The sequence below is a fragment of the Lithobates pipiens genome, unplaced genomic scaffold (assembly GCF_037356315.1).
Source record: "Lithobates pipiens isolate NorthernLeopardFrog02 unplaced genomic scaffold, aLitPip1_a1.2 Scaffold_18, whole genome shotgun sequence".
Classification (NCBI taxonomy): domain Eukaryota; kingdom Metazoa; phylum Chordata; class Amphibia; order Anura; family Ranidae; genus Lithobates; species Lithobates pipiens.
Genome location: NW_027507758.1, coordinates 649,581,112 through 649,606,707, shown reverse-complemented (window position 1 = coordinate 649,606,707; position 25,596 = coordinate 649,581,112). Strand labels below are relative to the sequence as shown.

Here is a 25,596-nt window from a genome sequence, read left to right as displayed (position 1 = left end):
TATTTGCTCGAGTTGACTCCTATAAGACCTCTATGCCACTGCCCTCCCAGTCATGTTACTTCTCCAGTAGACTCCTAAATTACCTCCATGTTCCCTCCTTCTTAGTGATGCTTTTACTCAAATTGAATTCTAAAAGACCTCCATGTCACTGCCCTCCCAGTGATGTTACATCTTCAGTAGACTCCCAAATGACCTCCATGTTCCTTCTCGCTTAGTGATGCTTTTACTCAAATTGAATCCTAAAAGATCTCCATGTCACTGCCCTCCCAGTGATGTTACTTCTTCAGTAGACTCCTAAATGACCTCCATGTTCCTTCTCGCTTAGTGATGCTTTTACTCAACTTGAATCCTAAAAGACCTCCATGTCACTGCCCTCCCAGTGATGTTACTTCTTCAGTAGACTCCTAAATGACCTCCATGTTCCTTCTCGCTTAGTGATGCTTTTACTCAAATTGAATCCTAAAAGACCTCCATGTCACTGCCCTCCCAGTGATGTTACTTCTTTAGTAGACTCCCAAATGACCTCCGTGTCACATTTCTCCTAGTGATGTTATTTATCCAGTACTCTCTTAAATGACCTCCAGGTCACTTCCCTCCTAGTAATGCTGCAGCTAAAGTAGATTTCCAAAAGACCTTCATGTCACATTTCTTCTAGTAATGGTATTGCTCGAGTTGACTCCTATAAGACCTCTATGCCACTGCCCTCCCAGTCATGTTACTTCTCCAGTAGACTCCCAAATTACATTCATGTTACATTCCTCCTTGTAAACTTAGATATATCTGAATCTCAGAATGAAATAGAAATGAATAGTAACTAATTTCATTAAAATTTATGTTGTTTATTTTATTTTTTTAACAAATTCCAAATTTTCAGAACCATTAGAATTTGGATTGGTCTAAAAATGATCCACCGATTCAAATTCTGTGTGAAGAATAGGCTGGTTGTTAAGCAGTGGGCCGGGAAGCCGCCCGCTTCCCCAACTGACACCTGAAATGTTAACAAAAAGTCGCACGAATTGGTATTCAGACCAAAACTACAGTAATTGAAGATGTCTACTCCTCAATGTCCTCTATGTAATTCTCCTACTGATGCAATTGCTCAAGTAGACTTTTAAAAGATCTCCATGTCACTTCTCTACTCTTAATGTATTGCTCTAGTAAATCACCTTAATGTAATGTTTCCCCTAGTAATGCTACTGCTCAGTAGAATCCAAAAAGACTTCCATGTCCCTGCCCTCCCAGTGATGTTCCTCCTAGTGATGCTATTGCTTGAGCAGACTCTTAAAAAGCCTCCATGTCACCGCTCCCCCAGTGATGTTACATATAGATTCCTAAATGACCTGATGCTACTACCATAGTAGACTAATAAATAACCTCCATGTCCCCTCCCTCCACGTGATGTTACTGCTCCAGTGGACTCATAAATCACTGCCATGTCCACTCCCTTCTGTAGATGCCACTGCCTCAGTAGACCAATACTGTAAATGACCTTCATATCCCCTCCCTTTTAGAGATGCTACTGCTCCAGTAGATTTCTAAGTTACCTCCATGTCCCTTCCCTCCTCGAGATGCTACTGCCCCAGAAGACTAATAAATGACCTCCATGTCCCCTCCCTCCTCGAGATGCTACTGCCCCAGAAGACTAATAAATGACCTCCATGTCCTCTCCCTCCTCAAGATGCTACTGCCCCAGAAGACTAATAAATGACCTCCATGTCCTCTCCCTCCTCAAGATGCTACTGCCCCAGAAGACTAATAAATGACCTCCATGTCCTCTCCCTCCTCGAGATGCTACTGCCCCAGAAGACTAATAAATCACCTCCATGTCCCCTCCCTCCTCAAGATGCTACTGCTCCAGAAGACTAATAAATGACCTCCATGTCCCCTCCCTCCTCGAGATGCTACTGCTCCAGAAGACTAATAAATCACCTCCATGCCCCCTTCCCTCCTCAAGATGCTACTGCTCCAGAAGACTAATAAATGACCTCCATGTCCCCTCCCTCCTCAAGATGCTACTGCCCCAGAAGACTAATAAATGACCTCCATGTCCTCTCCCTCCTCGAGATGCTACTGCTCCAGAAGACTAATAAATCACCTCCATGTCCCCTCCCTCCTCAAGATGCTACTGCTCCAGAAGACTAATAAATGACCTCCATGTCCCCTCCCTCCTCGAGATGCTACTGCTCCAGAAGACTAATAAATCACCTCCATGTCCCCTTCCCTCCTCGAGATGCTACTGCTCCAGAAGACTAATAAATGACCTCCATGTCCCCTCCCTCCTCGAGATGCTACTGCTCCAGAAGACTAATAAATGACCTCCATGTCCCCTTCCCTCCTCAAGATGCTACTGCTCCAGAAGACTAATAAATGACCTCCATGCCCCCTTCCCTCCTCAAGATGCTACTGCTCCAGAAGACTAATAAATCACCTCCATGTCCTCTCCCTCCTCAAGATGCTACTGCTCCAGAAGACTAATAAATGACCTCCATGTCCCCTCCCTCCTCGAGATGCTACTGCTCCAGAAGACTAATAAATCACCTCCATGCCCCCTTCCCTCCTCGAGATGCTACTGCTCCAGAAGACTAATAAATGACCTCCATGCCCCCTTCCCTCCTCAAGATGCTACTGCTCCAGAAGACTAATAAATGACCTCCATGCCCCCTTCCCTCCTCAAGATGCTACTGCTCCAGAAGACTAATAAATCACCTCCATGTCCTCTCCCTCCTCAAGATGCTACTGCTCCAGAAGACTAATAAATGACCTCCATGTCCCCTCCCTCCTCAAGATGCTACTGCTCCAGTAGATTTCTAAGTTACCTCCATGTCCCCTCCCTCCTCAAGATGCTACTGCTCCAGAAGACTAATAAATCACCTCCATGCCCCCTTCCCTCCTCAAGATGCTACTGCTCCAGAAGACTAATAAATCACCTCCATGTCCTCTCCCTCCTCAAGATGCTACTGCCCCAGAAGACTAATAAATGACCTCCATGCCCCTTCCCTCCTCAATATGCTACTGCTCCAGAAGACTAATAAATGACCTCCATGCCCCTTCCCTCCTCAATATGCTACTGCTCCAGAAGACTAATAAATCACCTCCATGCCCCTTCCCTCCTCAAGATGCTACTGCTCCAGTAGATTTCTAAGTTACCTCCATGTCCCCTCCCTCCTTGAGAAGCTACTGCCCCAGAAGACTAATAAATCACCTCCATGTCCCCTCCCTCCTCGAGATGCTACTGCTCCAGAAGACTAATAAATGACCTCCATGTCCCCTCCCTTCTTTAGATGCTACTGCTCCAGTAGACTCCTAAATTATCTCCATGTCCCCTCCCTTCTTCAGGATGCTACTGCTCATGTAGACTAATAAAAAATGACCTCCATGTCCCTTCCCTCCTCGAGATGCTACTGCTCCAGAAGACTAATAAATGACCTCCATGCCCCCTCCCTCCTCGAGATGCTACTGCTCCAGTAGACTAACAAATTACCTCCATGTCTCCCTCCTCCTCGAGATGCTACTGCTCCAGTAGACTCATAAATCACCTCCATGTCCCCTCCCTTCTGGAGATGCTACTGCCCCAGTAGACTAATACTGTAAATGACCTTCATATCTTCTCCCTTCTCGAGATGCTATTGCCCCAGAAGACTACTCGGAGACACTTGGAGACGCTCGGAAACACTCTGTTCGCGAGTGTCTCCGAGTGGTCTCCGCCCCCCCCCACCCCCCGCACTTCTGGCCACATGCGGTACTGAATACAAGCTGTGACACTGGAACGAATTATCTGAGTTTCTATTGATTCCTATGGGGAAACTCGCTTTGATATACAAGTGCTTCGGATTACAAGAATTCTTCTGGAACAGATTATGCTCGTAATCTAAGCTACTGCTGTATTTTCTATTCTATTTTAGTTTATTTTTTTCTATTCCGTTCTATTCTTTTCTACTCTATTCTATAAAGCAGCCTAAGTAGGAATCATCATCTTATTTCACTTTTGTACCTTCCTGTATTTCTTGCAATATGTTTCCATTTTGAATTCAAATTCATTTTCGATTCATTCTATTAGAAAATAACAAATATATATAAATAAAACTAATTCGGTAAGCAAATCATTCTAACATAACGAATATAACAAAACAAAATTAACTTATCAAAATGAAACCGAAAGGAAGCAAAAGACAAAAGAAATGTTTCTGTTGTGCACATCATTTGTGCCAAGGGGCACAGTTTGCCACCTTTGCTCTGGGCACTGGTTGCCCTTGTCCCAGCGCTGAGACTGAGGAAATGCTTCCTCCTACCTGCAGCAGACTGATGACATCATCTCAATCTAGGCTGGACCTTTTCATGTTTATGGTCCACTCCCTTGGACCTGTACAGCACCCTGCAGGAATGTCTTAGCGCTGTAGTGTCCAGGATTCCACTTCGCAGGGTTCAGCACCTGGAGGCCGCATTATAGGCAAAACCATGCAGGATCTTGAGTCTTCTTTGCCAGGCTCGGGTACCATTTATCTAAGCATATAAAGCCTGTGTCAAATGGATCCGATCCGGATCTTCAGACTGGAGTCTGAAGGGTGGCTTTTAATGATAAAAAGAGAAACCATTTTGAAAAATCAATACTGTTGCTGTATATTGTTACATATCAGGAATGAAGCTACTAAAAAGGTTCACTTTATCTTTCCAAGCATGAAGCAGCGGCACTTTCCACCCGCCTACAAACCAAGCAATCTCTGCTTCTTCCACTAATGGTCTGCAGACCAACCTGGGCCCCGGGGGTCCTCCGCAGATCACACTCCATATCCGACATGTACACTCACCGGCCACTTTATTAGGTCCCCCTCGCTAGTAGCGGGTTGAACCCCCTTTATATGGTTCCCCTTGCTAGTCCCGGGTTGGACACCCTTTATTAGGTTCCCCTTATAGTCCCGGGTTGGACCCCCTTTATTAGTTACACTTTGCCAATAGTGGGTTGGACCCCATTTATTGGGTCCATCTTGCTAGTACTGGGTTGGTCCCCCTTGCTAGACCCATGTTGGACCCCCTTTATTAGGTTTCCCTTGCTAGTCCCGGGTTGGACACCCCTTATTAGGTTCCCCTTGCTAGACCCGTGTTGGACCCGCTTTATTAGGTCCCCCTTGCTAGTACCGGGTTGGATCCCCTTTATTAGGTCCCCCTTGCTAGACCCGTGTTGGACCCCCTTTATTAGGTTCCCTTTGCTAGTCCCGGGTTGGACCCCCTTTATTATTTTCCCTTTGCTAGTCCCGGTTGGACCCCCTTTATTAGGTTCCCCTTGCTAGTACCGGGTTGGACCCCCTTTATTAGGTTCCCCTTGCTAATACCGGGTTGGACCCCCTTTATTAGGTTCCCCTTGCTAGTAGTAGGTTGGACCCCCTTTATTAGGTTCCCCTTGCTAGTACCGGGTTGGACCCCCTTTATTAGGTTCCCCTTGCTAGTAGTGGGTTGGACCCCCTTTATTAGGTTCCCCTTGCTAGTACCGGGTTGGACCCCCTTAATTAGGTTCCCCTTGCTAGTACCGGGTTGGACCCCCTTTATTAGGTTCCTCTTGCTAGTAGTGGGTTGGACCCCCTTTATTAGGTTCTCCTTGCTGGTAGTGGGTTGGACCCCCTTTATTAGGTTCCCCTTGCTAGTCCCGGGTTGGACCCCCTTTATTAGGTTCCCCTTGCTAGTAGTGGGCTTGACCCCCTTTGGCCTTCATTCTTGCTGGCATAGATACAACAAGGTGTTGGAAACGTTACTCAGAGATTTTGCTCCATAGTGACCTGATGACATCACACAGTTACTGCAGATTTGTCGGCTGTACATCCAATGATGCAGAATCTCCCGTTCCACCACATCCCAAAGGTGCTCTATTGGATGAGATGTGGTGAGTGTGGAGGCCATTGGAGGACAGGGACCTCATTGTCCAGTGGTGAGATGATTGGAGCTTTGTGACATGGAGCATTATCCTGCTGGGAGGAGCCATCAGAAGATGGGGACACTGTAGTCATAAAGGGATGGACATGGTCAGCAACAATACTCAGGTAGGGTGTGGTGATTAAACCATCAATTGGTACTAAGGGGTCCAAAGTGTGCCAAGAAAATATCCCCCCCCCCCCACCAACACCATTACACCCCCGCCACCAGCCTGAACCGGTGATACCCCATCCCCCACACCATTACACCCCCACCACCAGCCTGAACCGGTGATACCCCATCCCCCACACCATTACTCCCCCACCACCAGCCTGAACCGGTGATATCCCATCCCCCACACCATTACACCCCCACCACCAGCCTGAACCGGTGATACCCCATCCCCCACACCATTACACCCCCACCACCAGCCTGAACCGGTGATACCCCATCCCCCACACCATTACACCCCCACCACCAGCCTGAACCGGTGATACCCCACCCCCACACCATTACACCCCCACCACCAGCCTGAACCGGTGATACCCCATCCCCCACACCATTACACCCCCACCACCAGCCTGAACCGGTGATACCCCATCCCCCACACCATTACACCCCCACCACCAGCCTGAACTGGTGATACCCCATCCCCCACACCATTACACCCCCACCACCAGCCTGAACCGGTGATACCCCATCCCCCACACCATTACACCCCCACCACCAGCCTGAACCGGTGATACCCCATCCCCCCACACCATTACTCCCCCACCACCAGCCTGAACCAGTGATATCCCATCCCCCGCACCATTACACCCCCACCACCAGCCTGAACCAGTGATACCCCATCCCCCACACCATTACACCCCCACCACCAGCCTGAACCAGTGATACCCCATCCCCCACACCATTACACCCCCCCACCACCAGCCTGAACCGGTGATACCCCATCCCCCCACACCATTACACCCCCACCACCAGCCTGAACCGGTGATACCCCATCCCCCCACACCATTACACCCCCACCACCAGCCTGAACCAGTGATACCCCATCCCCCGCACCATTACACCCCCACCACCAGCCTGAACCGGTGATACCCCATCCCCCACACCATTACACCCCCACCACCAGCCTGAACCAGTGATACCCCATCCCCCACACCATTACACCCCCCCACCACCAGCCTGAACCGGTGATACCCCATCCCCCCACACCATTACACCCCCACCACCAGCCTGAACCGGTGATACCCCATCCCCCCACACCATTACACCCCCACCACCAGCCTGAACCAGTGATACCCCATCCCCCGCACCATTACACCCCCACCACCAGCCTGAACCGGTGATACAAGGCAGGATGGATCCATGTGCCAAATTCTGACCCCACCATCTGAATGTTGCAGATGAAATCCAGACTCATCAGACCAGGCAACGTTTTTCCAATCTTCTATTGTCCAATGTTGGTGATCCTGTGCCAATTGTAGCCTCAGTTTCCTGTTCTTAGCTGACAGGAGTGGTACCCGATGTGGTCTTCTGCTGCTGTAGCCCATCTGCTTCAAGGTTGGATGTGTTGTGTGTTCAGAGATGGTATTCTGCATACCTTGGATGTAACGAGAGGTTATTGGAGTTACTGTTGTCTTCCTATCATCTGGAACCAGTCTGCCCATTCTCCTCTGACCTCAACAAGGCATTTTCCTCCACACAACGGCCGCTCACTGGAAATTTTCTCTTTTTCCCACCATTCTCTGTAATCCCGAGAGATGGTTGTGTGTGAAAATCCCAGAAATACTCAGACCAGCCCGTCTGCAGCCAACAACCACGCCACGTTCCAAGTCCCTTAAATCCCTTTTCTGCCCCCATTCTGATGCTCAGTTTGAACTTCAGCAAGTCGTCTTCGCCACGCCTAGATGCCTACATGCATTGAGTTGCTGCCATGTGATTGGCTGATTAGCAATCTGTGTTATCAAGCGATTGTACAGGTGTACCTAATAAAGTGTCCGGGGAGAGTATAAACTTTATAGGAGGGGGGTGGAGGGATCTCAGGAGAGCGCCTTCTGGTGGTGCCGTCGGTAACGCGGAGCGATTTATGGGTGAGCCGGGAAATACGCAATTATCCGGCGCTTGTGTTGTAACAATCGTCCTCAAAGGCCAGCAAAGGCGAGCGTTCCTAATGCTTCGGTGTGAGCGATCTCCCCGGTGCGGGAGAACAATCCCATCACTTATAGAGCCTGCGCCCCGGCATTGACTTTTATTGTTGTCTCAGAATGCTGCGTCAGGCTCTTCTGCTCCTCGCCGGGCTTATCTCTGATTTTTCTTTTGTTTCTTTGTCTCCGACTCTTTCGCGTTGCCGGTATCCGCGGCGCGATGCTTAATTAGACAAGAGATGATCCCGCCGGAGGTTAATGAAATGCCGGCATTAATTGATTTCTAATTGTCTGCCTGCGATGCGCGTCTGTTGGCCGCCGTCCCGGGGCTGCGATGCTTTGGAGTCTCCGATAATCCGCCGCGGTCTCTTTGATAGAACGCGGAATGTTTCTGATCGGGGTCACCGGGGTGCGGCGCTGAATCAGACAAACGTCTCTCCGAGTTGTGCAGATCTTTCCGTAGATCCGGCCTCTCGATCGATATGATGGAAAGATTAAAAACGTGCGTTATACGCCGAGCGGGGGATGTGCAAGTCTGATCTACATACAGTATATATATATATTCACTAACACATCACAATATACAGCAATAGGCCACTATATACAGCAACAGGTCACTATATACTGTACAGCAATAGGCCACTATATACAGCAACAGGTCACTATATACAGCATCAGGACACAATGTACAGAAATAGGTCACTATATAAATCAATAGATCACAATGTACAGCGATAGGTCACAATATACAGCAATAGGCCACTACATACAGGAACAGCTCATTATGTACAGCAATAGGCCACAATATACAACAACAGGTCACGGTGTACAACAACAGGTCAATATATACAACAGCATGTCACAATGTACAGCAACAGGTCCCAATGTACAGCAACAGGTCCCAATGTACAGCAACAGGTCCCAATGTACAGCAACAGGTCCCAATATACAGCAACAGGTCTCTATATACAGCAACAGGTCAATATGTTCAGCAACAGGTCAATATGTTCAGCAACAGGTCATAATGTACAACAACATATCACTATATATACAGCAACAGGTCACTATATACAACAACAGGTCACTATATACAACAGGTCACTATATACAACAGGTCACTATGTAAAGCAACAGGTCACAATGTACAGCAACAGGTCACTATATGTACAGCAATAGATCACAATATACAGCAACAGGTCACTATATACAGCAACAGGTCACTATATACAGCAACAGGTCACTATGTTCAGCAACAGGTCACTATATACAGCAATATATCACAATATACAGCAACAGGTCACTATATACAGCAACAGGTCACTATGTTCAGCAACAGGTCACTATATACAGCAATATATCACAATATACAGCAACAGGTCACTATATACAGCAACAGGTCACTATGTTCAGCAACAGGTCACTATGTTCAGCAACAGGTCACTATATACAGCAATATATCACAATGTACAGCAATAGGTCACAATATACAGCAATAGGTCACTATATACAGCAATAGCTCACAATGTACAGCATTATATCACTTTATACAGAAATAGATCACAATGTACAGCAATAGGTCACTATATACAGCAACAGGTCACAATATACAGCAACAGGTCACTATGTACAGCAACAGGTCACTATGTACAGCAACAGATCACTATGTACAGCAATAGGTCACTATATACAGAAGTAGGTCACAATGTACAGAACAGGATCATTTTTCAGAAAAGCTCCACCTTGTATTATTAAAACGTAACTTTGATCTCCAGACAGTGAATTTGGTATTGGCTGAGATGATGTCATTAGCCAGGCAGGAGAGGCATTTTCTCTGTCCCCCCCCCCCCCCCCCCCCCAGTGATCAGACTGTACATTGTAACTTTGTACTTTTGTAAACAAAGCCAAGAACTGCACAGGCACCAGGATCTCAGTCCGGGAAGCAGATGACCTCACAAATCGGTACCAATTCCCCCTGACACCCCCCAAAATCCTATGGAAAATTTTCCCCCGAAGAGTGAAGGATGTTTTAGCCACAAAGGGGGGCCCAACAACATATTAATGACCATGGGGGGGCAATTCCATATTAATAACCATAGGGGTGGGGAGGCAACTTCCCATTAATGGCCATGGTGGAGGGGGGCAACTCCACATTAATGGCCATGGTGGGGCAACTCCATATTAATGGCCATGGTGGAGGGGGGCAACTCCACATTAATGGCCATGGTGGGGCAACTCCATATTAATGGCCATGGGGGAGGGGGGCAACTCCACATTAATGGCCATGGTGGGGCAACTCCATATTAATGGCCATGGGGGAGGGGGGCAACTCCACATTAATGGCCATGGTGGGGCAACTCCATATTAATGACCATGGTGGAGGGGGGCAACTCCACATTAATGGCCATGGTGGGGCAACTCCATATTAATGACCATGGTGGAGGGGGGCAACTGCATATTAATGGCCATGGGGGAAGGGGGGCAAACCCATATTAATGGATAGGGGGAGGGGCAACTTCATATTAATGACCATTGTGGCGCAACTCCATTTTAATGATCATGGGGGGGGGGGGGGGGTGGAGACAATTCCTTAATAATGGCCATGGAAAGAGAAGGGGCATCATATTAATGACCATGGGGGAAGTGGGGCAACTCCATAATAATGGTAATGCAGGGGGGTGGGGGGCAACTCCATATTAATGACCATGGAGGAGGGGACAACTCCATATTAATGGTAATGGGGGATGGGGACAACTCTATAGTAATAACCATGGGGGGATGGGGAAACTCCATATTAATGACCATGAGGGATGGGGGGCAACTCCGTATTATTGACTATAGGGGGGGACTCCATTTAAATGACCATGGGGGGGCAACTTGATATCAATGGCCATGGGGGGGGGGACTCCCTATTGATGGGCATGGGGGGAGAGGAGCAACTCCAAAATAATGGCAATCAGGTGGGATGACCATTCGTTAATGATCATGGGGGGGGGGGGGGGGGGGCTCTCACCATCGCTGTATGAAATAAGCTGAGGGCAAATATCATTCATCGAGACTTCTGCCCCCCCCCCCCCCCCTCATGTGACACCCTGACTGATCTGTCCAAAGTCTGGGGACCCCTGACCATCATTTGTGGACCTCCCACTCCAACCTATGGGCAAGTATAAGGGAATGTCATGAAAATGGAAACATTTACTTATATTATTATATTACACAAGTTGGGAAAAATAATGATTGGCTCCCTGAAGATTGTGTAGGTACGCCCACTTACAAAGAAATGAAGGGTCTATCATTTTTATCATAGGTGTATTTTATATGATAGAGGCAGAAAAACAACAAAAAATCCAGAAAAAAAAATCACACGATAAAAAATGTATTTGATCCCCCAAGCAAAACATGACTTGGTAGTTGGTGGAGAAACCCTTGATGGCGATTTCACAGAGATCAGACGTTACTTGTGATTGGTGGCCAGGTTTGCAGACATCTCAGGAGGGATTTTGGTCCACTCTTCCTTACAGATCTTCTCTAAAATGTTAAGATTTCTTGGCTGTCTCTTGGCAACTCGAAGTTTCAGCTCCCTCCATAAAATTTTCTATAGGATTAAGGTCTGGAGACCGGCTAGGCCACTCCATGAACCTTAATGTGCTTCTTCTTCAGCCACTCCTTTGTTGCCTTGGCGGTATGTTTTTGGGTCATTGTCATGCTGGAAGACCCGTCCATGACCCATCTTCAGTGTTCTGGATAGAGGCTCTCATCCAATATTTTACAATACACGGCCCCGTCCATTGGCCCCTTAATGCGGCAAAGTCAGCCTGTAGCTTTAGCAGAGAAACAGCCCCAAAGCATCATGTTTACACCTCCATGCTTGACTGTAGGGATGGTGTTCTTAGGGTCATAGTCAGCATTTTTCTTCCTCCAAACACAGCGAGTCGAGTTAATGCCAAAGAGCTTGACTTAGGTCTCATCTGACCACAGAACTTTCTCCAAATCCTTCTCTGAATCATTTAGATGTTCATTGGCAAACTTCAGCCGGGCCTGTACATGTGTCTTCCTGAGGAGGGGGACCTGTACATGTGCCTTCCTGAGGAGGGGGACCTGTACATGTGCCTTCCTGAGGAGGGGGACCTGTACATGTGTCTTCCTGAGGAGGGGGACCTGTACATGTGTCTTCCTGAGGAGGAGGACCTGTGCATGTGTCTTCCTGAGGAGGGGGACCTGTACATGTGCGTTCCTGAGGAGGGGGACCTGTGCATGTGTCTTCCTGAGGAGGGGGACCTGTGCATGTGTCTTCCTGAGGAGGGGGACCTGTACATGTGCGTTCCTGAGGAGGGGGACCTGTGCATGTGTCTTCCTGAGGAGGGGGACCTGTACATGTGCGTTCCTGAGGAGGGGGACCTGTGCATGTGTCTTCCTGAGGAGGGGGACCTGTACATGTGCGTTCCTGAGGAGGGGGACCTGTACATGTGCGTTCCTGAGGAGGGGGACCTGTACATGTGCCTTCCTGAGGAGGGGGACCTGTGCATGTGTCTTCCTGAGGAGGGGGACCTGTACATGTGCGTTCCTGAGGAGGGGGACCTGTGCATGTGTCTTCCTGAGGAGGGGGACCTGTACATGTGCGTTCCTGAGGAGGGGGACCTGTGCATGTGTCTTCCTGAGGAGGGGGACCTGTACATGTGCGTTCCTGAGGAGGGGGACCTGTGCATGTGTCTTCCTGAGGAGGGGGACCTGTACATGTGCGTTCCTGAGGAGGGGGACCTGTACATGTGCGTTCCTGAGGAGGGGGACCTGTACATGTGCCTTCCTGAGGAGGGGGACCTGTGCATGTGTCTTCCTGAGGAGGGGGACCTGTACATGTGTCTTCCTGAGGAGGGGGACCTGTACATGTGTCTTCTGAGGAGGGGGACCTGTACATGTGTCTTCTGAGGAGGGGGACCTGTACATGTGTCCTCCTGAGGAGGGGGACCTGTACATGTGTCTTCTGAGGAGGGGGACCTGTACATGTGTCTTCTGAGGAGGGGGACCTGTACATGTGTCTTCCTGAGGAGGGGGACCTGTACATGTGTTTTCCTGAGGAGGAGGACCTGCGCATGTGTCTTCCTGAGGAGGAGGACCTGCACATGTGTCTTCCTGAGGAGGAGGACCTGTACATGTGTCTTCCTGAAGAGGGGGACCTATACATGTGTCTTCCTGAGGAGGTGGACCTATACATATGTCTTCCTGAGGAGGGGGACCTGTACATGTGTCTTCTGAGGAGGGGGGACCTGTACATGTGTCTTCCTGAGGAGGGGGACCTGTACATGTGTCTTCCTGAGGAGGAGGACCTGTACATGTGTCTTCCTGAAGAGGGGGACCTGTACATGTGTCTCCCTGAGGAGGAGGACCTGTACATGTGTCTTCCTGAGGAGGTGGACCTGCACATGTGTCTTCCTGAGGAGGAGGACCTGTACATGTGTCTTCCTGAAGAGGGGGACCTATACATGTGTCTTCCTGAGGAGGTGGACCTATACATATGTCTTCCTGAGGAGGGGGACCTGTACATGTGTCTTCTGAGGAGGGGGGACCTGTACATGTGTCTTCCTGAGGAGGGGGACCTGTACATGTGTCTTCCTGAGGAGGAGGACCTGTACATGTGTCTTCCTGAAGAGGGGGACCTGTACATGTGTCTCCCTGAGGAGGAGGACCTGTACATGTGTCTTCCTGAGGAGGTGGACCTGCACATGTGTCTTCCTGAGGAGGAGGACCTGTACATTTGTCTTCCTGAGGAGGGGGACCTGTACATGTGTCTTCCTGAGGAGGAGGGAGACCTGTACATGTGTCTTCCTGAGGAGGGGGACCTATACATGTGTCTTCATGAGGAGGTGGACCTGTACATGCGTCTTCCTGAGGAGGAGGACCTGTACATTTGTCTTCCTGAGGAGGGGGACCTGTACATGTGTCTTCCTGAGGAGGGGGACCTGTACATGTGTCTTCCTGAGGAGGGGGACCTGTACATGTGTCTTCCTGAAGAGGGGGACCTATACATGTGTCTTCCTGAGGAGGTGGACCTATACATATGTCTTCCTGAGGAGGGGGACCTGTACATGTGTCTTCTGAGGAGGGGGGACCTGTACATGTGTCTTCCTGAGGAGGGGGACCTGTACATGTGTCTTCCTGAGGAGGAGGACCTGTACATGTGTCTTCCTGAAGAGGGGGACCTGTACATGTGTCTCCCTGAGGAGGAGGACCTGTACATGTGTCTTCCTGAGGAGGTGGACCTGCACATGTGTCTTCCTGAGGAGGAGGACCTGTACATTTGTCTTCCTGAGGAGGGTTACCTGTACATGTGTCTTCCTGAGGAGGAGGGAGACCTGTACATGTGTCTTCCTGAGGAGGGGGACCTATACATGTGTCTTCATGAGGAGGTGGACCTGTACATGCGTCTTCCTGAGGAGGAGGACCTGTACATTTGTCTTCCTGAGGAGGGGGACCTGTACATGTGTCTTCCTGAGGAGGGGGACCTGTACATGTGTCTTCCTGAGGAGGGGGACCTGTACATGTGTCTTCCTGAGGAGGGGGACCTGTACATGTGCGTTCCTGAGGAGGGGGACCTGTACATGTGCGTTCCTGAGGAGGGGGACCTGTACATGTGCCTTCCTGAGGAGGGGGACCTGTGCATGTGTCTTCCTGAGGAGGGGGACCTGTACATGTGTCTTCTGAGGAGGGGGACCTGTACATGTGTCTTCTGAGGAGGGGGACCTGTACATGTGTCCTCCTGAGGAGGGGGACCTGTACATGTGTCTTCTGAGGAGGGGGACCTGTACATGTGTCTTCTGAGGAGGGGGACCTGTACATGTGTTTTCCTGAGGAGGAGGACCTGCGCATGTGTCTTCCTGAGGAGGAGGACCTGCACATGTGTCTTCCTGAGGAGGAGGACCTGTACATGTGTCTTCCTGAAGAGGGGGACCTATACATGTGTCTTCCTGAGGAGGTGGACCTATACATATGTCTTCCTGAGGAGGGGGACCTGTACATGTGTCTTCTGAGGAGGGGGGACCTGTACATGTGTCTTCCTGAGGAGGGGGACCTGTACATGTGTCTTCCTGAGGAGGAGGACCTGTACATGTGTCTTCCTGAAGAGGGGGACCTGTACATGTGTCTCCCTGAGGAGTAGGACCTGTACATGTGTCTTCCTGAGGAGGTGGACCTGTACATGTGTCTTCCTGAGGAGGAGGACCTGTACATTTGTCTTCCTGAGGAGGGGGACCTGTACATGTGTCTTCCTGAGGAGGAGGGAGACCTGTACATGTGTCTTCCTGAGGAGGGGGACCTATACATGTGTCTTCATGAGGAGGTGGACCTGTACATGCGTCTTCCTGAGGAGGAGGACCTGTACATTTGTCTTCCTGAGGAGGGGGACCTGTACATGTGTCTTCCTGAGGAGGAGGATCTGTACATGTGTCTTCCTGAGGAGGAGGACCTGTACATGTGTCTTCCTGAAGAGGGGGACCTATACATGTGTCTTCCTGAGGAGGTGGACCTATACATATGTCTTCCTGAGGAGGGGGACCTGTACATGTGTCTTCTGAGGAGGGGGGACCTGTACATGTGTCTTCCTGAGGAGGGGGACCTGTACATGTGTCTTCCTGAGGAGGAGGACCTGTACATGTGTCTTCCTGAAGAGGGGGACCTGTACATGTGTCTCCCTGAGGAGGAGGACCTGTACATGTGTCTTCCTGAGGAGGGGGACCTATACATGTGTCTTCCTGAGGAGGTGGACCTGTACATGTGTCTTCCTGAGGAGGGGGACCTGTACATGTGTCTCCCTGAGGAGGGGGACCTGTACATGTGTCTTCCTGAGGAGGGGGACCTGTACATGTGTCTTCCTGAGGAGGGGGACCTGTACATTTGTCTTCCTGAGGAGGGGGACCTGTGCATGTGTCTTCCTGAGGAGGGGGACCTGTACATGTGTCTTCCTGAGGAGGGGGACCTGTACATTTGTCTTCCTGAGGAGGGGGACCTGTACATGTGTCTTCCTGAGGAGGGGGACCTGTACATGTGTCTTCCTGAGGAGGGGGACCTGTGCATGTGTCTTCCTGAGGAGGGGGACCTGTACATTTGTCTTCCTGAGGAGGGGGACCTGTGCATGTGTCTTCCTGAGGAGGGGGACCTGTACATGTGTCTTCCTGAGGAGGGGGACCTGTACATGTGCCTTCCTGAGGAGGTGGACCTGTACATGTGTCTTCCTGAGGAGGGGGACCTGTACATGTGCCTTCCTGAGGAGGGGGACCTGTACATGTGCCTTCCTGAGGAGGAGGACCTGTACATGTGTCTTCCTGAGGAGGGGGACCTGTACATGTGTCTTCCTGAGGAGGAGGACCTGTACATGTGTCTTCCTGAAGAGGGGGACCTGTACATGTGTCTCCCTGAGGAGGAGGACCTGTACATGTGTCTTCCTGAGGAGGTGGACCTGCACATGTGTCTTCCTGAGGAGGAGGACCTGTACATTTGTCTTCCTGAGGAGGGTTACCTGTACATGTGTCTTCCTGAGGAGGAGGGAGACCTGTACATGTGTCTTCCTGAGGAGGGGGACCTATACATGTGTCTTCATGAGGAGGTGGACCTGTACATGCGTCTTCCTGAGGAGGAGGACCTGTACATTTGTCTTCCTGAGGAGGGGGACCTGTACATGTGTCTTCCTGAGGAGGGGGACCTGTACATGTGTCTTCCTGAGGAGGGGGACCTGTACATGTGTCTTCCTGAGGAGGGGGACCTGTACATGTGCGTTCCTGAGGAGGGGGACCTGTACATGTGCGTTCCTGAGGAGGGGGACCTGTACATGTGCCTTCCTGAGGAGGGGGACCTGTGCATGTGTCTTCCTGAGGAGGGGGACCTGTACATGTGTCTTCTGAGGAGGGGGACCTGTACATGTGTCTTCTGAGGAGGGGGACCTGTACATGTGTCCTCCTGAGGAGGGGGACCTGTACATGTGTCTTCTGAGGAGGGGGACCTGTACATGTGTCTTCTGAGGAGGGGGACCTGTACATGTGTTTTCCTGAGGAGGAGGACCTGCGCATGTGTCTTCCTGAGGAGGAGGACCTGCACATGTGTCTTCCTGAGGAGGAGGACCTGTACATGTGTCTTCCTGAAGAGGGGGACCTATACATGTGTCTTCCTGAGGAGGTGGACCTATACATATGTCTTCCTGAGGAGGGGGACCTGTACATGTGTCTTCTGAGGAGGGGGGACCTGTACATGTGTCTTCCTGAGGAGGGGGACCTGTACATGTGTCTTCCTGAGGAGGAGGACCTGTACATGTGTCTTCCTGAAGAGGGGGACCTGTACATGTGTCTCCCTGAGGAGTAGGACCTGTACATGTGTCTTCCTGAGGAGGTGGACCTGTACATGTGTCTTCCTGAGGAGGAGGACCTGTACATTTGTCTTCCTGAGGAGGGGGACCTGTACATGTGTCTTCCTGAGGAGGAGGGAGACCTGTACATGTGTCTTCCTGAGGAGGGGGACCTATACATGTGTCTTCATGAGGAGGTGGACCTGTACATGCGTCTTCCTGAGGAGGAGGACCTGTACATTTGTCTTCCTGAGGAGGGGGACCTGTACATGTGTCTTCCTGAGGAGGAGGATCTGTACATGTGTCTTCCTGAGGAGGAGGACCTGTACATGTGTCTTCCTGAAGAGGGGGACCTATACATGTGTCTTCCTGAGGAGGTGGACCTATACATATGTCTTCCTGAGGAGGGGGACCTGTACATGTGTCTTCTGAGGAGGGGGGACCTGTACATGTGTCTTCCTGAGGAGGGTGACCTGTACATGTGTCTTCCTGAGGAGGAGGACCTGTACATGTGTCTTCCTGAAGAGGGGGACCTGTACATGTGTCTCCCTGAGGAGGAGGACCTGTACATGTGTCTTCCTGAGGAGGGGGACCTATACATGTGTCTTCCTGAGGAGGTGGACCTGTACATGTGTCTTCCTGAGGAGGGGGACCTGTACATGTGTCTCCCTGAGGAGGTGGACCTATACATATGTCTTCCTGAGGAGGGGGACCTGTACATGTGTCTTCTGAGGAGGGGGACCTGTACATGTGTCTTCCTGAGGAGGGGGACCTGTACATGTGTCTTCCTGAGGAGGAGGACCTGTACATGTGTCTTCCTGAAGAGGGGGACCTGTACATGTGTCTCCCTGAGGAGGAGGACCTGTACATGTGTCTTCCTGAGGAGGGGGACCTATACATGTGTCTTCCTGAGGAGGTGGACCTGTACATGTGTCTTCCTGAGGAGGGGGACCTGTACATGTGTCTCCCTGAGGAGGGGGACCTGTACATGTGTCTTCCTGAGGAGGGGGACCTGTACATGTGTCTTCCTGAGGAGGGGGACCTGTACATTTGTCTTCCTGAGGAGGGGGACCTGTGCATGTGTCTTCCTGAGGAGGGGGACCTGTACATGTGTCTTCCTGAGGAGGGGGACCTGTACATTTGTCTTCCTGAGGAGGGGGACCTGTACATGTGTCTTCCTGAGGAGGGGGACCTGTACATGTGTCTTCCTGAGGAGGGGGACCTGTGCATGTGTCTTCCTGAGGAGGGGGACCTGTACATTTGTCTTCCTGAGGAGGGGGACCTGTGCATGTGTCTTCCTGAGGAGGGGGACCTGTACATGTGTCTTCCTGAGGAGGGGGACCTGTACATGTGCCTTCCTGAGGAGGTGGACCTGTACATGTGTCTTCCTGAGGAGGGGGACCTGTACATGTGCCTTCCTGAGGAGGGGGACCTGTACATGTGCCTTCCTGAGGAGGAGGACCTGTACATGTGTCTTCCTGAGGAGGGGGACCTGTGCATGTGTCTTCCTGAGGAGGGGGACCTGTACATGTGTCTTCCTGAGGAGGGGGACCTGTACATTTGTCTTCCTGAGAAAGGGGGACCTGTGCATGTGTCTTCCTGAGGAGGGGGACCTGTACATGTGTCTTCCTGAGGAGGGGGACCTGTACATTTGTCTTCCTGAGGAGGGGGACCTGTGCATGTGTCTTCCTGAGGAGGGGGACCTGTACATGTGTCTTCCTGAGGAGGGGGACCTGTACATGTGTCTTCCTGAGGAGGGGGACCTGTACATGTGCCTTCCTGAGGAGGTGGACCTGTACATGTGTCTTCCTGAGGAGGGGGACCTGTACATGTGCCTTCCTGAGGAGGGGGACCTGTACATGTGCCTTCCTGAGGAGGAGGACCTGTACATGTGTCTTCCTGAGGAGGTGGACCTGTACATGTGTCTTCCTGAGGAGGTGGACCTGTACATGTGTCTTCCTGAGGAGGGGGACCTGTACATGTGTCTTCCTGAGGAGGGGGACCTGTACATGTGTCTTCCTGAGGAGGGGGACCTGTACATGTGTCTTCCTGAGGAGGGGGACCTGTACATGTGCCTTCCTGAGGAGGTGGACCTGTACATGTGTCTTCCTGAGGAGGGGGACCTGTACATGTGCCTTCCTGAGGAGGAGGACCTGTACATGTGTCTTCCTGAGGAGGTGGACCTGTACATGTGTCTTCCTGAGGAGGTGGACCTGTACATGTGTCTTCCTGAGGAGGGGGACCTGTACATGTGTCTTCCTGAGGAGGGGGACCTGTACATGTGTCTTCCTGAGGAGGGGGACCTGTACATGTGTCTTCCTGAGGAGGGGGACCTGTACATGTGTCTTCCTGAGGAGGGGGACCTGTACATGTGTCTTCCTGAGGAGGGGGACCTGTACATGTGCCTTCCTGAGGAGGGGGACCTGTACATGTGTCTTCCTGAAGAGGGGGACCTTGCGGGCACTGCAGGATTTCCATCCATGGCGGCGTATTGTGTTACCAATGGTTTGTTTGGTGACTGTGGTCCCGACTGCCTTAAGATCCTTCACAAGCTCCTCCCATGTAGTTCTGGGCGGATCCCTCACTTTTCTCATGACCATCCTCACCCCATGAGGAGAAATCTTGCATGGAGCTCCAGACCGAGGGACGATTGATGGTTATTTTGTATTTCTCCCATTTGTGAATAATCCCTCCAACAGTCGTCTCCTTCTCACCGAGCTTCTTGCTGATGGTCTTGTAGCCCATTCCAGCCTTGTGCAGGTCTCCAATCTTCTCCCCGACGTCCTCTGACAGCTCATTGGTCTTCCCCATGATGGAGATTTTTGATTGGAAGGAAGAGATTCTGTGGACAGGAGTCTTCTATACACATAACGAGTTGTCGTTGGGAGAACCTTCTTACATTGACAGGACTAATCTGTGTACCACATGAGCACCTACTGTAGCCAGTCTGTGGGGGGGCAGAATTATTATTGGTTGGTGGGGGGATCAAATACTTATTTTACTCACTGAACTGCAACTTCATTTATAATATTTGTATCGTGTTTTTTTTTTTCTGGATTTTTGGTTGATATTCTGTTTCTATCATATAAAATACGCCTATGATAAAAAATGATAGACCCTTCATTTCTTTGTAAGTGGGCAAAACTTACACCATCTTCGGGGGAGCCAATCATTATTTTCCGCACTGTGTGTATATTTTACTTTATATTACATTTTGTGCGCTCTTTTTTCTCCCCCCCCCCCCCCCCCCCCGCCGTACCTGTGTGCAGTAGTCAACTCTTTCCAAGACCATGGAAAACTGAGGACGGTCTTCGGGTTGGTGCTGCCAGCACTGCGTCATGATACGATAGCTGCGGTTTAAAGGAGAACAAACACTGAAAAAATTCCACTCACTACATTCTGACAGATATCATTAAATCCAGAAGACTCCGGGCAATTTTTTTTTTTTTTTTTTTAGTTAAAGTGAGAGTTAGAATAGAAAAGCATAAAATAGAAAAGAATAGAATAGAATGCATAGAATAGAAAATAAAAATAGAATAGAATAAACAGAATAGAAAATAATGAATAGAACAGAATAAAATATAAAATAAAATAAAAGAACAGAACAGAATAAAATATAAAATAAAATAAAAGAACAGACCCAAATTCAATATTATTGTATATAAAAAATAAAATAATTTAGAAAATAAAAGAACAGAATAAAATAGAATAGAATAGAATATAAAATAAAAGAATAAAATAGAATAAAAAAAAGATAAAATATAAAATGAAAGAATGTAAAATAAAACAAAAATATATAATAGAATATAAAATAAAAGAATAGAATAAAATAGAATAGAATATAAAATAAAAGAATATAAAAGAATAAAACTGAATAAAATATAAAATAAAATAATATAATATAATATAAAAGAATAGAATAGAATAAAAAAAAGGATTAAATATAGAATTAAAGACTAGAAAAAAAGTAAAAAAAAAGAATAGACTAAAACAGTATAGGAAAAAAATATATAATATAAAATAAAAGAATAGAATAAAATAGAAAAGAATAAAAAAAAAAAGATAAAATATAAAAAATGAAAGATTAAAAAAAAAAAGAATAAAAAAAAAGAATAAATGAGTATAGAAAAAAATATATAATATAATATAACATAAAATAATATAATAAAATATAATAGAATAGAGTTGAAAATAAAATAATAACAATAGAAAAAAAAGGATAAAATATAAAATTAAAGACTAGAAAAAAAAATGTAAAAAAAAAGAATAGAAAAAAACAGTATAGAAAAAAAAATATATAATATAATATAAAATAAAAGAATATAATAAAATAGAATAGAATAGAGTAGAAAATAAATTAATAACATATAAAATAAAAGAATGGAAAAAAAGCATAGAATATAAAATAAAATAATAGAACAGAATTTAAAAGAAAAGAATAGAATAGAAAAGAATAAAACAGAATAGAATATAAATTAAAAGAATACAATTAAATAGAATATAAAACTAAATAATAGAATAGAATAATAAAAAAGGATAAAATATAAAATGAAAGAATATAAAATTAAATAAAAAATAGAATAGAATAAAACAGTATAGATTTTTTTTTACTAGAATATAAAAAATAGAATAAAACAGAATAGAATATAAAATAAAAGAATATAAAATAATAAAATAGTATAGAATAGAAAATAGAAAATAAAAGAATGGAGTACAAAAAAGAAAGCAGCTCCGGAAGCCATCCCTAACAGTACTACTGTTTGACCACAAGATGTCCTCTAGTCTTCTAGTGTCATTTAAGAAGGTAGTCTGAGGACATCCAATGAATGCAGGGTGTCATGACTCCATCTCCTGGGGGGCGCGTTGCCCCCAATTTATAGTGCATTGAAGCAGATAGCTGTGCGGTGTCAGCTTGAATTAGGAACTATAGTACAAAAATAAAATAACTGACCATATCCCGGGGAGAACTTGCACAATGCCACATCCCAGAATAACTATCCATTAAGTAACCAACGATTCCAGCAATAAGGGACCATAAAGGCTCCAATTAGAGGCAACAATAACACAATTAAGGAGTATAAAAGAACACCTTTTATTGATGACAGCCCATTCTATTGATATTCTTCCTCAATTTCCCAAAACATTATACAAGTGATGCACCATTCAGTGCTAAAAAGTTTAACACATAGTCCATATAATAATTTGCTTGGGCATTCAAGTTCCAAGTCCAACGTGTTTCGCAGCTTGAACCGCTGCTTCTTCAGGGACCGAATGCAAAAATGTTGCAACTTTCAACAGCAAGCAGATATTTGGTATGATTAAACACCATCAGAGCGCCATCAATGGAGAGGACGACCTTTCCCTATCCCCCAAAAAAATAAAAAGGTGGGGGGATGGCGTCAAAGCACTGGACCACACATGGAAGAGACTGAGGCCGCAAACACCAACCCCGCAGAAAAACCGATCTCGGTCAATAACTCCCTTGAGCAAATCTTCCAGTGCTAACTCCTGGTGGTGACACCCACCCCACACCAAATATCTGCTTGCTGTTGAAAGTTGTGACATTTTTGCATTTCGGAACCCTGAAGAAGCAGCGGTTCAAGCTGTGAAACGCGTCGGGCTTGGAACTATTGGTGGAATTGGTTGGCTCTCTGTCCCAAAAGTGAGACACCAGGGGTTATGTTTAGACCCTTGATCTTTCACCAAAGCACCCCAAATCCAAAAAAATGTAAAAAAAAAAATGTATATATATATGTATGTATAAAAATTATATATATATATATACACACACATAAGCACCCCAAATCCCAACAGGGCAAAAAAATGTAAAAAAAAAAAAATTATATATATATGTATGTAAAAACATATATATATATATATATATATATATATATATATATATATATATATATATATATACACACACACACACACACACACACACACATATATATATATATATATATATATATACACACATATATATATGAAAATAAAAAAAATAAAAAAAATGAAAAAAATAAAGATTATATATATATATATATATATATATATATATATATATATATATATATATATATATATATATATATATATATATATATATATAAAATAGAGATATATATATATATATATATATATATATATATATATATATATATATATATATATATATATATATATATATATATATATATATATATATGAAAATCTAAAAAAAAAAAAAAAATATGCAAAACATACAGCATGGGGAGCCTCGGGGGTTGGGTTTGGGGTGGGGTTAGGCTAAGCCCTGGGCGGGCTTACTGAAAGTCCATATAAGCACAAGCTGCCACGTGGGTAATAAATAAGACATTTGGACTCGTACACAGGGCCCGGGCAGTTTTTGGGTGGATCCATCCTTCCTCCGCTTGTGACAAACTCCAGCACCTCCTGGTTGCTCTTACTGGGGTACGGCATGTATCCCAACGAGAAAATCTCCCACAGCAAAACCCCAAAAGACCTGCAGAGGGAGGAGAGAGGAGAGGACAGCAATAAGGACACGCCCCACTCATTATTAGACAATAGTGCAATTCATTTCATTATGAATCGACGGAGATTCGGATGTATCTGAGTTTCCAAATCACAAAAGTAACAAATTTTGCTGAATCCGAAATATATTGTAACAAAACAAATTATACGAATTTCAGTTTGAAAATTGAATCTGAATTTGAAAATTCATTTGAATTAGAAATTATTATTATACAGGATTTATATGGAAACAATATATTACAATAAATAATGTAAGATATAAAAGTAAAATAAAAAGGATGATTCCTATTTAGGCTTCTTTATAGAATAGAATATAAAATAATAGGATTGAATAGATAATAAAATAATAGGATTAAATAGAATAGAATATAAAATAAAACAATAGAATAAAACAATAGAATATAATAAAACAGCATAGAATATAAAATAATAGGAATGAATAGCATAGAATAGAAAATAAAACAATGGAATAGAATAAGACAGCATAGGATTGAATAGAATAGAATATAAAATAATAGGAATGAATAGCATAGAATAGAAAATTAAACAATGGAATAGAATAAGACAGCATAGGACGGAAAAGAATAGAATATAAAATAATAGGAATGAATAGCATAGAATATAAAATAAAACAATGGAATAGAATAAGACAGCATAGGATTGAATAGAATAGAATATAAAATAATAGGAATGAATAGCATAGAATATAAAATAAAACAATGGAATAGAATAAGACAGCATAGAATATAAAATAATAGAATAAACAGGACATCAGGTCAGTGATGGCGAACCTTGGCACCCCACAGATGTTTTGGAAATACATTTCCCGTGATTCTCATGCTCTCTGCAGTGTAGTTGAGCATCATGGGAAATGTAGCTCCAAAACATCTGGGGGTGGCCAAGGTTTGCCATCACTGCTCTAGGTCAATGTAGCTCCCCCTATAGGCGGAAATGAATTACACCGAATCAGCAAAAGGTCATTACGCTGCAATCGTACTCCGCACACAAGAAGGGGGATCAGAAAGGATCCAGCGGGGGATCAAATACTTTTTTTCCCCTCAATGAAATGATGGACTTACCAGGTGTCAGTCTTGGATGTGAATATTCCTTCCATGAAGGCCTCGGGGGGCATCCACTTCACCGGCAGCATGGCGCACCCTCCCTTCCTGTAGTAGCTGGCCCTGAGGAACGAGACACCAACATTCTTCATTCATTACAACGTGAACAGGAAGAGCTTGCCCCTTTCACACTGCTGCGACTTGAAAGTCGAGCGATGTTGCCTAGATTTTGCCGCAAATTCGGGGAATGGTCAGGTCTATGGACCTCAACTCGCATCGAAGTGGGACCAAAGTAGTACAGGGACTATTTTTAAAGTAGGTGAGACTTGAAGTCGCCACATACTGTATACAAATGGTACTGATTGGAAATCATGGGGGAACGACTTGTCATGCGACTTTGCGCTCCCAGGTCGCAGAACAAGTCGCACAAGTGAAAGGAGATTTCATCTCAACCACTTAACGCCAGGTGACATACCGGTACATCGCCCGCCATGCCCGAGGCATTTTTCACTGCCGTTTTTTTCGCTGGTTGTAAACAAACGATTAGTGGTTTGTAAATAAACATCGGATCGTACCGATCTTACCAATCTTGGTGCAAGCACAAGCTTTTAAGGGCAGAGGAGAAATCTGG

At 46.7% G+C, this 25,596-nt stretch overlaps 1 protein-coding gene across 1 annotated transcript in view; it reads right to left on the bottom strand.

Moving 5' to 3' along the window:
- LOC143989331 (ALK tyrosine kinase receptor-like) overlaps positions 1-25,596 on the bottom strand; it is a 318,070-nt gene that overhangs the window by 19,398 nt on the left and 273,076 nt on the right. The window contains exons 21-23 of the mRNA XM_077489419.1: positions 24,987-25,088; positions 23,744-23,878; positions 20,636-20,726 (exon numbers count right to left, since the gene is read on the bottom strand). Of these exons, the coding sequence (XP_077345545.1) occupies positions 20,636-20,726; positions 23,744-23,878; positions 24,987-25,088 (328 nt within the window). The remainder of the gene's footprint in view (positions 1-20,635; positions 20,727-23,743; positions 23,879-24,986; positions 25,089-25,596) is intronic.